The 16,104-nt window shown below is 44.8% G+C and overlaps 1 protein-coding gene across 1 annotated transcript in view; it reads left to right on the top strand.

The window, feature by feature from the left end:
- Window positions 1-324: 324 nt before the first annotated feature.
- The window catches only part of ATP13A5 (ATPase 13A5), a 33,163-nt gene continuing 17,383 nt past the window's right edge, over window positions 325-16,104 (top strand). Inside the window, exons 1-13 of the mRNA XM_074877417.1 lie at window positions 325-454; window positions 4,744-4,917; window positions 6,073-6,219; window positions 6,438-6,508; window positions 6,591-6,671; window positions 7,212-7,281; window positions 9,478-9,612; window positions 11,937-12,009; window positions 12,789-12,920; window positions 13,532-13,702; window positions 13,926-14,083; window positions 14,369-14,557; window positions 14,804-14,865. Of these exons, the coding sequence (XP_074733518.1) occupies window positions 392-454; window positions 4,744-4,917; window positions 6,073-6,219; window positions 6,438-6,508; window positions 6,591-6,671; window positions 7,212-7,281; window positions 9,478-9,612; window positions 11,937-12,009; window positions 12,789-12,920; window positions 13,532-13,702; window positions 13,926-14,083; window positions 14,369-14,557; window positions 14,804-14,865 (1,526 nt within the window). The 5' untranslated portion in view covers window positions 325-391. The remainder of the gene's footprint in view (window positions 455-4,743; window positions 4,918-6,072; window positions 6,220-6,437; window positions 6,509-6,590; window positions 6,672-7,211; window positions 7,282-9,477; window positions 9,613-11,936; window positions 12,010-12,788; window positions 12,921-13,531; window positions 13,703-13,925; window positions 14,084-14,368; window positions 14,558-14,803; window positions 14,866-16,104) is intronic.

Below are 16,104 nucleotides of genomic sequence, written 5' to 3'. Positions count from 1 at the left end.
CAACCCTTCTCCTTGCCATGTGCCTCGATGTCCCTCTGAGCGCTGCGCCGAGCCATCTCCCCGGCACAGGGTCGCAGGTTCCCTCCCTCCCTTGGCCACCAGAGCTCTGCCCCAGCCAGTCCCACCCCGGCGAATGCAGCAAAGCCAGGAGGCGGAAAAACACGCGTCTTACATAAGCCAGGCATTTAAGGGCTTTACACGTGAGGGTGGATTTTCCTCCCTCTCCTGGGAGCCTAATAAGAAGCGTGTGCACTGTGAGACTTTCAAAGGCAGCAGACAGGACCATGGTGAGAGTGACTTTAACACTGGCCTGAGTTCAAGTCAGTAACTGCGTTCAACATTGCTTGACCCCACCACCAAGGACATCCAGGACAGAAAACAACGTGGTCAGATGGAAAAAAAGCTTTGGAAGGATCATTGTGTGCTCCTCAACAAGGATGAAGAAAATGAGCTGGTAAGGAGTGGGGGACAGCGCTGGGTTTTGGTTTCCTTGTGCACCTCTTTTCCCGCATGCCCATTTTGGATATGCCTCCGCTGCTTCTTCACCTTCACTCCCCATCCAGGTGCTGTCTCTTCAACAGCCCTTGGTGACTTTGAGATTGAGTTTTGCAAAGTAAGGGCTAAGTGAGAAACATATGACTTCAGTCCAGAAGCACAAAACATGGAAGAGACCTCCAGAAGTCATCTGGCCAGGGAGCAGTGTCCCTTTCCCCACTGTCTGTTTCATTGTCTTTTCCATCCTAATTGTGAGGATCTCTAATAGTGGGTACACTTTCCCTTACTGGGTCATCATGTATCAGAAAGCAAGACATAGAAAAGGGGCTTACAAATGAGTTTTATCTTGGACAATTGCTTGAAGTAGCAATTAAATCACTTCTCCTGAAAAGTAAGGGTCTTTGCTGCTCACCAGATCTAGGAAGATTGGGCAGATGACCAAAATCTACTGCAGCTCTCATGGTAGGAATCCCTTGTTTCTCAGTCTTTTATGGCAGCTTTTATGGAGCTGCTCTGTCCTTACAAGGGGTTTTTATTAATGTTAATTGCATCCTTCTGTCTTTGATTGTGATTGATTATTGATTATGCACAGCAGCCTGGAAGGGCTGCACTAAGTGAGTGCTTTGCAAACACAGTGAGTTGGAAACTCTTTCTTTATCTGTTAACATGGAGTGATTACACAGAATCTGGTGAGGGTGGGAGTAAGACTTTCTCCACTAGCTTGCTGTGCAGGGAACAACTGGGATCCAGATATTTCCCATGCACAGAGTGGGCACAGAAGTAGATGCCTCTGCACAGGTGTAAAATACAGTCCTGTCACTCCTGCATTTGCTAGAGATATATATGTGCTGCATGCACTGGAAGCACAGCAGCACACTCCCCCAGGACAGGACTTTCTGTCCTCTGCAAGCAGAGGCTGCTGGCAGGTGCTTCCCAGCATCTCCAGTGTCACTCTGCCCAGCCCTGGGGACAGAGAAAGTGCCTCTGTCATGGGAATGCAGGTGCTCAGGGCATGCACAGGTGGGAGAGATCCTGCCCTGCAGAGCACACCTTGCACCTCTGTATCAGGATTGCTTGCAGGGCTACTAATAGCAGTTGGGCTTCAGCTTTCCTGGTTGCCTTCACTAAATTCCTGCTGTGATTTGACTCATCTGAGCTTGTTTCAGACCAGGGAGCTCAGACCAGTTGTAGCAGCCTGGGTCCAGCACAAAATGAACAATTTGCTGTGGGAGGCAGGTAAGGAGTCAGCTAGGGATCACCTATGTCCTGCTGATTGCTACAGACAGTGTTCAGTGGATCACTAGGTGGTGTGTGGATGTGGCCCTCAATGCCTGCCTCTGCTTGCGTAAGAAGCAGTGGGGATGCCAAGTCCCTGTTGAGGATGGAGGGCCTGGGTGGATGGGTGGAGTGATGCTGTTGCCGCAAGCAGCCTTTTAGCTGGGAGTCTGTGCACCTCAGATGAGCTACACCCACTTCCAGGAGACATCTCCCTTGCTCCATCCAGCCTGAGGCTGTAACCTTGCTGGCAGAGAAGGGCCCTGGCTCTGCCCCGGATGCTGTTGACACAGACTGCCTTGTGCAAGGCTGTCTGCGTCAGGCTGAGAGATGTTTTTCATAACTTATATTCCTGTGGCCCTGTTTGCTGGAGCAGCCTTGCTTCCAGGTACTGAACTTCTTGGATAACTCTTCTTATTGCAGGCAGGCTCAGTGGGGTACATCAGCCATGAACATTGGTTCCCTCAGCTCTGGCCTTCAGTACTTCCTCCTAAGTCCTGTGTGAATGCCCAGTGTGTATCCTCCGAGAACAGGCTGTGCACTAGTCTTTTTGATTCAGCATGGGATTTGGTATGAGAAGAATGTTGATAATATACTGATGTTTTTAGTTGTTGCTAAGAAATCAAGGACTTTTCAACTTCCAATGTCCTGCTAGTGTGCAGGTACACAAGAATCTGGGAGGGAGCACAGCCAGAGCGATGGACCCGAATTGGCCAATGGAATATTCCATATCATACAACATCGTGCTCAGTATATGGATGTGGGTGGGCCAGGAAGCTCATGCTCTTGCTTCCGGGACTGCGGTTTTGGGATTTTCTGTCCTGTGGCATTGCTAGCCAGGAACGGGCTGGGCATCAGTTGGTGGGTGGTGAGCAATCACATTGTGCATCACTAGTTTGTATATTCTGTTATTACTGTTATTTGTGTTTTATTTCAAATATTAAATTGTTTTTATATCAACCTATGAGTCTCCTTAACTTACCCCTCCAATTCTCTCCCTATTCCCTGTGCAGTGGAGGGTGAGCAAGTGCCTGTGTGGTGTTTGGCTGCCAGCTGGGTTTAAACCACAGCACATGTCTAATGCATTTTTGGGTTCCTCAGTTGCAGTGCTTAGCATATAGCTGTGCGGTAGAGCCCCACTTGCTGGCAGCAGCCCATGTTCGACTCATGCTAGAAATCCCCAAATGCTCTCACTGGGTGACTCCCAGCCTTGCACTTGTCCAGCCCTAACACCACAGCTCTTCATCAGCCTTCCCCCCACCTTTGGCTGCAGACTGATCCTCTCCAGTCCCTTGTGGGCGATGGATGAGTTGTGGTCCCACACACATTTGTCATTCCTGCCGCCCCTGTAAAGGCTCCTTGTTTTGCAGGCTGGCATTTAGAGTGTATTTATAAAAATCCTGCTATGAAGAGGAAAGCAGATGAAAATTGCCTTGAATTTCCTTAGTTGTGGACACTGTGGTTTGTCCTCCCACCCTGAAAACACCATTGTAGTTATTGATTTAAACTTATGTGGCCTCTGAAGGAATAATATTTTGTATACAGCAGGGCTACACATCTAAAGGCTAGAGAGCTGGTTTGGAATGGATTTTGTTAACCTGGTATAAGGGCTGCATGATTATCTTTATTTCAGTTGAGCTGCATTGGTTTCAGCTTAGTTTATGTTGATTATGATCAGAGTTCAGATAAATCAAGTTAACTCCTCTCTTAAACCTCAATAGGTGCTTATTCCACTGCCTCTAAATCACTTGAAAATTATATTTGAAGTTGGACCAGTACAATTGTTTGTACAAGCCCTCTTGAAGGAGCTCTGCTTTGTTGCAAGCTCTATCCTGCAAATCACCAGCCGTCCTTCTACCACAGCATGGGTGGCACAAAGTGAGCCCCGTTGTGGGGGCTGCCTGGGTTCCTGTCTTGGTGCCTGTGGGGAAGCAGAAAGGGACAGACACACAGCTGCTGAGGGGGTGGATGTGGGCTGTAGGGCCAGGGTAGCACCTACCACCTACTGTCGTGAGAGCTGTGGCCAGGCTGGATGTGGGTGATGTGTCCAAAGGACTGGCGTCTCTGGGTGCTGTGAGCTACCAGCTGTGGATGGAGCATCTCCCCCCTTCCCTCATGCCCTGCAGGGTGCTGAGAGGGCTGGGAAAGCAGCTGCTGTGAAGAGAAGGATCTAGTTATGCCACAGTCATTAAAGTTATTTTTAGCCTCATGGGCAGGTTTAAAGCAAACCAAAGGGTACAAAAATCCAAAGTTCTTCTTAAGGGGAAAAACGAAAGCTATGGATTTAGCAATCTCCTTCACAGACAATGGAGCATCACTGAATAGATGACTATTGGGCTATCAAAATGAAAGGGCAAGTGGGGAAGATGACAGATGACCTGAGGAATAAGTTGGAGGAAGAGAGTGTACAGAGCAAAAAAGCCCTTCCATGTTTGTTTTCAAGATAAGGTGTGCATGGTGGAAGATAACACACCAGTAGGTACGGTACCTGGTACCCCAGAGGAGTTGCTCAAGGCTTGGCAGTTTTCTTTCCCTGAGACAGATTCTGTGCCCCTGCTGCAAGGTATATTTCAGCGGTCAGCACTAAGTTTGCATGGAGACATCCTCCTCGGTGGCAGGCAGGGCTGTTTGGTGCTAGCACTGCAGGTAGAGAAGTGTTACCATGATGGGTCAGCTGCAGTCTTGATGGAAGAAGCTCCAGACTGGAGTTAATTCTTCATTAATCCTGGGAGAGCTGATGTGAGAACGTTCCTCTGCCAGCAGCAGCCCAGCAGCATCCTCCTTACAGCAGCTCTGCTGTATTCTTAACTATGTTGTATCAATCAGCAAACTCTCATTTCTAAAAATGACCTTGAGCACCTATGAGGGAGGGCTTCAGTCACCAGCCTTTCTTTTCAATAAGCTTGGGCTTCCTGATGAACAAATGCCAAGGTCAAACTTGTTAACAAAGAATGCTTTCTCTTTGCTCTACAGGAGATATTTGGTTACAAAACCCAAGGCTGGCGGAGGGTCTTTTGCACTGCTGGATACATCTTGTCCTGTGGGGCTCTGCTGCTGCTGTTTTACTGGAGGCCAGAGTGGGATGTGTGGGCAAACTGCATCCGCTGCAGCTTGGAAGAAGCAGACATTGTTCTGCTCAGAACGACAGTAGGTGAACCCTCTTAGCTCTTTGTTATTTGCAGAACGCATTGTTTTCAGAGATAGGGCAGCCTGTCTGTCTTTGTCTGCATGATGTGGTAGCGGGGTAATAACACTTTCCATGTTTGGAAGTGGAGCAAGTGGGATGAGTCAAGCTTCAGAAGAGCAAGAGTTTTTATTTGCAGAGTTTGAAATACTGCAGAAAAGACTGTTTTTACACTAACGAGAGCACAGCTACTCTGCCTGAAGGCTGGGCACCAAGCAGACTTCAGGCATTGCTGCTGCCCATCCACAGGTCCCAGCAGCTGCTCTCTGCCAACATGTTCCATGAAACAGCTCTGCCTCTTCCCTCCCTTTATGTGCATGGGCAGCCAGCTGGCTTCAGCAGAGGGATCATCTTCAGAAGTTGTGGCTGTTAGTAGCCTTTCTGCTTTAAAGTTATTGGAGAGTGCTGAGGAGATGGGTTTTAGAGAGCTCAATTTCAGGCACTAGTTATATTCTAAGATTCCATGACTGTAAATTAAAACTCAATGCAATTCTAGCAGAGCAAGTGCTTAAGACACTTAATGCTCAACGTTGCAATGATATTCCTAAAATAAATTCACTCAAACCAATACATGAATAATCTATTGCTCATTGTAACTAGTTACATTAGACTGATTAAAGGACAATTCAGTCTGACAAATGCATTATAGCAATAAAGCTGAGTTGCTTTTGGCAATGGATGTATAGCAAGTAACACAGCACTATAGGAGTTTTGTAGAGCAAAGTAGCTTGTGTTGAGGACTCAATGTCCACACCAGGAGTATTTCAGAAAGCTTTTACTTCCAAGTAGCTCTAGTCTGATTCCACAGACTGAATATCTATCCAGTAGCTATTGAAGCACATCTTCTGGTTTAGTTTCATCTTTTCTCAAGTTGCTCTGCATCATGAACCAAAGCAAAGGGAGATGACTATGAGACTGACTTTGAAATGCATTACTGATTGGTACTAAAACACTAATACCAGCATCCATGTTACTATGGTCTTACATTTGCTGTGATTGCAATAATGCCATAGTACTGTAGTTCTCTGGGAATCTCATATATACTTCCCAGAATCAGGAAACATTATATCACAGGCAACATTTCGGGCTTGCCACTGAACTGTGCTCTATTTCTCTAGGATGAATTTCAGAGATACACCCGGAAGAAGGTGACCTGGATTGATTTGTCTACATTGGCACTACCTTTTGGTAGTAATTCAGATGGTCCTCTAGTAGCTGATAAAGACTCTGTCATAAACAGAGCCGTAATGAAGCCACAGTTAAAGGTAAGTCATCTATAAAATGAAAGATGGCAGGAAGGAGGTGGGTGAACATAGGAATCAAGGCATCCAGAGGCTCCCAAGGATGCTTTGTCAGCATCTTCCTGCAAATCCTGTTTACATAAGCTCAAGTTTTCTCCTAAAACATGGGGAAGCATTTCTGTAACAGTGAGATGATTTTTCCCTTGAATGGCAAAAGGAGTTTCTCCTGTTTGGTCTTGCAGATAAGATGTATCCAGGTGCAGAAAATCCGTTATATTTGGGACTTTTCTGTAAAAGAATTCAAGAAAGTTGGGTGAGTGTCAACAGCCTGTTACAGACCCCTTTGGTAGGGTGGTAGAGGACTCCCTTGTGTGAACTTTCTCCTGTTATCCTAGATCATTAGAAGACAGCAACACATGTCACAGCATACACCACAAGTTTGGAGCTGGCCTGACAAGGGAAGAACAGAAGATCAGGTATGGTCTACGTATAAGTAGACGTATGAGCTAATTGTGACAGTGTGACCTATTAGTCCTTCCTTTCGAATTCATGTGAGCTTCCTGCTACTCATCTTAGTAGTAAGGCAGTGCAAACTGCATGGGTGACATTTGGAAAGGTGCAAAATCATTATCCCTTACACTCTATTGAGCTCATTATCTTGCCAGGCTAAGTCTGGGGAAAATGCCACCAGTTCCACTTGGGGTTCAGGGCACAGCAATCCATGACTGGCTTCCTTTGCTCTTTTGTCCTTAAAAGTCCTCTGGAAAGCTCATCACAGATTTTAGCAGCAAATTGACAAGTTTTCAGCCAGGAAACAGTAAAATTCTCCCTCTGTGTAAAGTCCTCTCAGATACAATATCTTCCTGACAGGTTTATTTGTCCAGTTCAGCCACATGGTGCCCCCAGAACATTTTTAGATAAGTGCTAATGTTATTTGGGTGCACAGTTTTCTACATGAAGTCTTACCCTATGTGATTAAGCTGTAACATGGGGAAATCTTCTCTACCTTCCTACAGGCAGCTGGTGTGTGGGCCTAATGCCATCGAAGTTGAAATTCGTCCTATCTGGAAGTTACTTTTTAAAGAGGTCAGTAAGTCAGACTAGTACTTGGTGGGACCGGTTTGAAGTGTTTTGAAGACTTTACCTGGGCACACAGGGATGGGGTGATTGATGCTTCATAGGCATAAGCCATGGAGGAAAGTTGGTGAACCTGCTTTATGGCTATTAGCACACATTCCTGGCAGAAGGTTACAGGGAAGAATATGAAGCCAAGAGGATGCTTGGTGCTGAATACTTATAACAGTTAAATATTTCCCTTATGATGACTGTATCCCTTCTTGGGGAGCAGGAATGTGGAGGACTGATGTCCTCCTCCTCTGCTGTAGTCCCCTATGCCTGACTGAACATCTCCCATGCTCTGGGACATCTTGCCTCATGACTGAGCACTGACATGCACCTGGAGTGCTCATGCTTTCTGCAACTGCTAGGACTGACCACAGCCACATCAGTAACTCTGTCTTTTCATGTAGGCTCTTGATAATGATCTGCAGTGAAAATTTTATTGGTGCAACTAAGTCACATTTGTTCCTCTTCAATAGCCTTATGTTAGTAGTTCAGAAGTAATACAAAACATTGTACAAGCTTGCTTGTGGCCTCAACAGCAGTGTAAATTGGGAGTGTGCTTTAGAATGGAGGAAAATATTTGCAAAATTCCTATTTTATAATTGCCTTGTTCACCTAGTAGCTTGCTTTTCTCCTACGACACAGGCACAAGACAATTTTTTTCCTGCATAAATAAGGACACACTGCAAGACTGTTCTTCCTCTACAGGGAACAAAACAAACACATCTTGTAAATAAGAGGAGAGACATGTATGGACGGTTACTTGCTGAGATTGCATATAGAAATACTGGACATATATTTTTGCCAACTTGCAAGCAGAGGCTTCTCATACAGGATACTGTCATGTCATCTGTGTTCACTTTAGTGAATTAAGGATGCTACATGAACATCTTTAAAATGGAAAAGAGCTATGAATGCTGGGTCTCGAAGCTAGCCTGTGTCTGAACTTTAAGTGGAGTTTGTTTGAAACCCTAGAAAATACATGAAAAGCTCCGGGGCTCCTGAAATTGGTTGGATTTGATGTTACCAACCTTTCAGTGCCCTCTGGAGATGGTTTTGAAGAAAACTCCAGTGTAGCACTCTAAAAAGTTTATTTAATTTGAACTTTGCACTTCCATCCAAGGCTGAAGCTTCATGTTTGAAATATTAATGGTGATGCCTGAAGGCAGACTGGTCCTCATCAGCTTGTGGCATTTCAGTCCAGATACAGCTTCAATGTCCAAAGGCTGGCACCCTGATTTAGTGTCTGTCTCTTTGTCCTAGTGAATGTCGAAGAAAGGATTAAATTTTCATCGAGGGACCCAATTTGTCAGATGAATAATTCATTTCAGTTCCAGTCTTTATAGAGAAAGCTCTTTCAGTGGCTATTTTGGTTATACCAGTTCTACAGAAAAGTCGACAGAGTCCTTCAGACAAGCCAAGTGGTGGGCAAATCTCTGAAAAATGTCATTAATTCTGTTGTTAGTTAGATACCACAATAACCAAAAGTATATTCTCAGACTTCAGTGGGGCTTGTGGCCTGTTTTAGGACAACACATTAAAGTGATGACTGGTATTGGAAGGCTGACACAATGAAGAGTAGCTAGAAGTGTGGAAGTACAAGGAAATCAAGTCTTCATTTCAGCTGTAGTATAAGACTGATTACTGATGGCCCCACAGACCATTAGTTTACCATTTTTTTTTTCCAAATAAATATCATGTTCATAGTGACTTTCTTAAGTCTTAAAGATTTTTAGGGTAATTCAGTCTTTTTTTTTTCCCCACACTTGGGTAGTGTGTCCTATGTAGCAGTTACTTAGAATCAGAAATGTTAAGGTCACCTTTGTTAGATGGCTATGGTGGGAAACCAACCAACTTAAAGTCCCTTAAGTCTGACTTTAAGTTGTCAGCATAGTCACTGCTGCACAGTAACTGGTTAGCAACAGCTTTTAATTACAAACATCACAAACCATGTGTAAGCTGGTAAGTTCAGATCTGGATGATATTAACACTCTAAAAAGCCATGAAAGAATGCTGCCTTGGGATGGAAAAACAGCCCTTTAAATCAGTGTTTAAGACTCCTGGACACTGTAATGAAATGTGCTCACCTCTTTCCACACTTGATCTCTCCTGACATGTGTTATGTCTGTCCCCTGACATGCGTTACATTTACATTTGCAGATTTTAAACCCCTTCTATGTGTTCCAAGCCTTCACCCTCACTCTGTGGCTGAGCCAAGGCTACATTGAATATTCAGTGGCCATCATAATCCTGTCGATCATTTCTGTTGGCTTAACCGTGTACGACCTCAGACAGGTGAGTCTGCCTGCCAGCTCCCCATCCTACACTCTGCTAGCAATTTCATCTATCACAGGCACAAGTGGCTATTTATATGCTCTTTGTGGTTATTTTTTTATTGCTGTGTATTCTGCTGTATTACTATAGATTTATTGCTATAGAAGAGTTAAAAAGGTCATACCTGAGGGTCTTGATCTTCCCAAGAATTAAAGAAGATTGAAGTCTGATACCTGGGGTTTGTAAGACTTTATGAAGGTGGACTATATCTGTGAGTCTGGTTCTTACTGTAATTTCAGGAGGATTTACTCCTCTTAGGGTTTGCTAAATAATGGGTCTTAAAAGCAAAAAGAAACATGACTCTTTATTTCTCAAATTTGTTCAACACTTCTGTCATGGATACAGATGCTTGGAAGAATTTTGTGATAGTCTCAGCTCGTTCACTTTTTGACCTAACGCACTCACCTGTGATAAACCTGAAACCTTCAGTCTCTATGGCAAAGGCAAATAGATTGAGCTGCGCCTTACTCAGTGTTTGCCTGCCATTGAATATCCTCCTGCAGCCAGAAGAGGTTCCTGGTGCTTCCTGCTGGAATTGCAGAATGCTTTTCTGGGAAATTGGAAAACATTTCCTTGATTTCTGAACCCACTTCAGGAGGTTCATGGAATATGCATGGAAGTCAAAAATCACATGGAGAAAGGATATAATAGGGGGAAAAAAGAGAAACTATGTGAATGAAAGTACAGACAGGAAAGAGAGATAGGAACAGGAGTCTGGCAGGCAACATTCTAGTCTCTCAGGTCTGGATATTAGGTATCACATTTCTCTGTATTGTTAAGATTTAAAACCAAAATTAACTGGGGTTTCCAGAATAGTGGTGAACTTTTTGTTAGTCTTCAGGAAAAATATAAGGGTTAGAGGACAGCATTGAGAATTACAGTTCCTGCAGACAGCGTGATGTGATTAAAGGTGGTGGCAGGGCTGAAGGGACAGCAGCTCTGGGGTGCACTGACCTGTCTGTTAGGCTCATGTGCTGCTTCAGAGCCAGGCACGGCTCACACATTGCCTCCAAATTCACTGCTAAAATAATTCCTCCTGCATGGAATTACTGGGGAAGGGCAAGATTCAGCCCTTTGACATGTTCCTTGATAAGGCGGTATACAGACTTCTCTGTGAAGTGCTGCCCAGGAGGAGGCAATAATTTGCCCTTCCAGGAGCTGGCTTTTGTTTGAATCAACTCTGCTTTTCCTTGGGCTGGTAGAGGCACACAGCATGTTCCAGACATAGGTCCCAAGCCCCTGGACTCACGGGACTTTGTGCGGTATGTGCTCACCGGTGTGCTGTGCTGATGAGGCAGTCCTGCGCACCCTCTGCCCTGCCAAGGGTATGCCTTTATTGCTGCCTCACACTGATCTCAGCGAGGGCTTTGTGAATAGCTGGGGCTTTTGCCAGCACAGGTGTGTTGGCTGCACATCACTGTTTTGTATCTCTGACTAATATCTGTAGGATGACTAGCACTCCCATGTTGAACAAGTGCTCGCATCTCTTTGAGCACACCTTTATACCTAAACTGTTGGTGTCCGTCTGGTATTGCAGAGCACAAAGAACAGGTATGGTCCATTCAGCTTTCTTTGGCAAAGCTGGTTTTATTGTGTGACTGACAATTTTGGCAGGAAGAATTACAATGTTTGGGGCCTCTGGATATTCTTCAAACTGGCTTGACATCTTCACATGAACAATGCTAATGAAGAAATCCACACTCAGGGATTATTTTTTTTTGCAATTGCAACTTTTAAATCAAGATAAGGCATTCTCTCTAATGGCCTTGCAATGACAGTTGACTTCATCATTATCTCAGGATATATAATTGTCTGAATTAGATTGCAAAAACTGGCAAAGCACAGACACCCAGCTAAATTAGAATTTCTGTTTTTCTTCTTGCAATGGTAGTTTTGTAATGATACCTTTTACAACTTGGTTGTCCTGTTGATAGCCTCCTAGCAAGGATAAAACTGTTGAGCACAAAGAAACCCCCTACTAAGGGATTGCAGATAGCAATGTTGCAGCTATCTGGCATGAAGCAGGAATAGCCCCTTGAAGGTTGAGGGACATACAGCAGCATGAATGGGAAGCAAACAGAAAATTAGGTCCATGTTCCCACGGCAGCTTGTTCTAGGTTAACTCAATGAACTCTCATCCTGACTTCTAGCAAGGGATGTGAAACCTCCCCCGGATAACTCAGCAGAGTTCAGTTTCTGTGATGTTAGCATGATCACTGCATTGTAACCTACTGCTTCACTTGAGTATTGGGGTTTCAACACTGCAATTGCTTTCCCATCAACAGCAGTCTACCAAGCTGCACGACCTCGTTGAGGAGCACAACAAAGTCCAGGTTACAGTCTGTACGAAGAGCGAAGGTGAGTCATCTGCGTCTCATTTTCCTCACCAGCTTGTATAATTAACCAGTGTGTTGAAATATAGCTGGAATTGCACAGCTCCTGTTGATTTCTACTGCTGAAACGTGAAGGGCGAGCTGCAGGGAAGATGGGGCAGAGGGAGGTGAGGTGGGCAGGGCAGCCTATGCAGTGCGGTAATGATGCATATGTATCATTATCATCTGTATCTGTGGCATCTGTAATGATACAGGTGAACCTAGTAATTTGTGTTAAGAGTTGAGAACAGCTTGGAAAATTTAATTTCACAAACAAGCAACTAGATAACAACTTTGGCCTTCCGAGACCTGCTTCCCTGCTCTGCTATAGGCTACTTTCACAATCTTGTCAAGTAGCTTGTAAGCGATTTTCAAGGAGTGTAGATACATGGCTCCCACTGAAGTATGCACTTTCTTTCCTGCATCTCAGTTCCTTGCCTATAAAATAGGGGTTATAGCTATTTTTGCCTCCCAAAGATGTTGAGATTGGCAGTTGCTGGGCTGATGAGAGATGTAGAGGCCTTGGATAGGTTTTCTTGGTCAGAGTATTTTATGGACGCTAAGCAAATGAGACTGAAGACACCCACTTGGAGAGAGATGTTTAGACAAGGGCTGATCTTTGTGCTGTTGCCTTTCAGCCAGTGTTATTTCTGAGGCACTGGCCTTAAATCATGCAGTGTAGAAGTTTAGTGATGTTGTGTGTGACTTTTTTTAATTGCCCAGAACTTGTGCAGAAGTAAACTTAATTTTTGTATTGTTCTACAGGTTGCAAAGAGCTGGAGTCTTGTTACTTAGTCCCTGGAGACATGTTTCTTTTAGATGGAAAGAAGCTCTCCCTCCCATGTGATGCTGTCCTGATTGATGGAAGTTGCATTGTGAATGAAGGGATGCTCACAGGTGCAGCCTTGGAGTTGAGATGCTAAGGCCTTGTGCAGGTTCTCTGTCAAGGAGATGTCTAGCTGTTCTGACAGCAAATTGTTTATCATAACAGTTTGCAGCAGGAGGTGGAAAAACTGTGGCTTGAATAATTCACAGTTGTCCTGGGCTTTTGAATACTGACATTGTGTAATATGCATTTCTTATCCACATTAAAAACAAGTAGGACTAATATACTGTCAGGAGTACAAAGTGAAAATACTCAAATACACTGAATATATATTTTTGAGTTTTTGGATTCTGATCTTGCAGCAGTTCTGTTCAAGCAGAGAACGTATGAGCACAAGGGTAAGTGTTATAACTAAACATCAAGCAACTATAAGGCATGAACTTAGTTCAGGGGCAAAATATGACCCAAGCTGCTTGATAAAATATGCTCAGAGAAACCATCTGATGTACTCTGATACTAAAACTATAAGGGCTGTCACCATAAATCCACATATGTAAGTACATAAGCAAGCTAATTACTCAGGCAAGTTTGAGCACTTAAAGGGCACTGTTGCTTTCTAATATGCAGAATCTGACAGACTTTTAAATCCCCTTTAAGTGAAGCTGCACACTGTTGTTCTTAGGTGAAAGTGTTCCAGTTACTAAAACCGCCTTGCCCCTCGTGGAGAGTCTGATGCCCTGGAAAACCCACAGCATGGAAGATTATCGGAGACATGTCCTGTTCTGTGGGACAGAAGTCATACAGACGAAGGCGACAGGCAGAGGGCCAGCAAGAGCCATCGTGCTGCAAACTGGTATTTCTTTTATCGTTTGCTAACCAGCAGAGTGAAAGTGGCAGCCTCAGAGCCTGGCAGGAGAGCTGGTTTCTCTTTGCAGTTCGAGTCCAGCACAGGTCTGCTGTCCCTGAGAAGTGCTTGTTGCCACCTCATGGCTAAGGCTTGTGCAATGTTACCTGTTTTCAAACAGCACCGCTGCGGTATGTCACGTACACAATGTATGGCACTTGTCTTCACGCAGGGTTCAACACAGCTAAAGGTGACCTGGTGAGATCCATCCTCTACCCAAAGCCAGTGAACTTCAAACTCTACAGAGATGCCTTCAAGTTCATCGTAGGCCTCTCTGCCATCGGTGTGTTCGGACTCATCTACACTGTGTGTGTGTTTGTGTCCCATGGGGTAAGTACAAGGGATGCCTCCATGCTGGAGGTGACAGCTCTGAGCCCTCGGTCACTCAAGATCCTTGGAATATTGTTCACTTCTGTAATTAGGTTTTCAGATGCCAGAAATGGGGGAGGATAAGGAGGAGATGGACAGAATGAAGCAGAATAAGTCTATCATCCCCATGGGCAGAACTTGGAGTGAATTGCTCCTGGGAAGGAGGGCCAGACCCCCCAAAAGCAGCGGTAGCAGGGCAGGGAGGCTGTTCCACCCCATTGCCCCTGTTGCTCTTGCTGTTTGCAGAAGCCAGTGGCCGACGTGGTGACTATGGCCCTCCTCCTCCTCACCGCGGCTGTGCCTCCTGCTATCCCCGCTGCCTTGACAACAGGCACTGTTTATGCCCAAAGGAGGCTGAAGAAAAAGAAGATTTTCTGCATCAGCCCACAGAGGATTAATATCTGCGGGCAGATCAACCTTGTTTGCTTTGACAAAGTAAGGCACTTCCTGGGGCACTGAAATATGCTGGGGGCTGCTAGGAGCATGGGATATGGTTTTTTGACCTCATCTACCCTGATCTAACCCGAGGGAAACATTCTCTACAGGTGGCCGTGCAGCAGGGTCACACTTCGGGCAGGAGGTTTTCCTTACCCTGCCCAGGAGCCAGGGAAGGGCTTCTGGGGATGTGCAGGAGGAAGGGATGGGCAATAGCAGGCTAACTAGATATTTATTTACATTTAGACAGGCACGCTGACAGAAGATGGACTGGACCTGTGGGGCATCATCCCTTCTGAGGGAAGCCGGTAAGGAAGGATTTAATTTAGCAAGAACTAATCTCCAGTGTGAAGGTACTGCCCAAAAGTCTAGTTAGGAGGGAGGCAGTTGCATAGGGTACGGAGAGACAGCAAATAGCATGCAGCAAGAGATGTTCAGGTACATCTGGGGAGGTAGAGTGCAATGGATGTCCCTGCTCATCTCCTTCCCTCTGAGAAGGGCATCTGGGCACTGCACTGGCAGGCATACCTGTAAAGGTTGCTGCTAATTCAAGGCAAACAGAAGTCAGCAGCAGCATGAGTGCTTTTAATTACCCTGAGGGGATTTGGAGAATATGCACGGAGCTTTTCAATTATGTCATTCTCAGCACAGTTCAATAAATATTCTTAATCTAGTCAATAAACCTTTCATCATTTAAATGTTAGGATAATGCTCCTTCTGTTGAAATTAAGTGTTGCTGACTTTGGTGACTGTCAAATCTCACCTACCTTATGTAAATGCTGTGAAAAAAATCCATGAGACCACAGATCAAACCTGCAAAGCTCAAGTGTCCTTAAGGATTCTCTCAAACGCATGTCAGGCTCCATCTCAATTCCGAGCCCAAACACCATTGAAATCCTGAAGAAATAACCACTATGTAAACATTAAACTTGAATATATTCAGAATTATACTACTTAATTCATATTACTGTACCACAATAACAGACTTCAGCTCTGCAGTGCGTGTTATGCCAAACTAAAAATATTAATCTTTTGCAGTGGCTAGGACAAATCACACACCCCATATCAACTCCCAGGTTTCATTAGTAGTTGTTAATATATCAGATACTTCAACACCATGGAGATAATCATGCCATAATGAATGAAAGGATGAATTCATTATGAGAGCAGAAAAATCACATTCTCAATACTTCCTCAAAGGATCCAAATTAATGAGAAGAGATTAATAAGTGTCAAACAATAAAATGCTCTTCCAGTGGGACCAAACCACAGGTACACAGGACAGTCTCTTCTTGGCCCTGCTTCAATGCACTGGGCAGGCCACACTGAATAGGTGCATGTTGGACAGGCTTGGAGCCCACCAAAGGCAGACAGCTCATGGTAGTGCCCGAATGATTTCCATCAAGGTAGCCTTGCGGGTAGTGTCTGCTCACACGAGCAGCAGAACAAAACTGGATCCATAGATCAGAATAAATGCATGTCATAAAAAAACCCCTCTGCAAAGTATCAAAACATAAGGCTGGCTTTGCAGACATGTCCAATCTGCA

Source organism: Strix uralensis, chromosome 9, assembly GCF_047716275.1.
Source record: "Strix uralensis isolate ZFMK-TIS-50842 chromosome 9, bStrUra1, whole genome shotgun sequence".
Classification (NCBI taxonomy): Eukaryota; Metazoa; Chordata; class Aves; order Strigiformes; family Strigidae; genus Strix; species Strix uralensis.
Note: the sequence above shows the minus strand (reverse complement) of the source record. Positions and strands in the feature narration are given on the sequence as shown.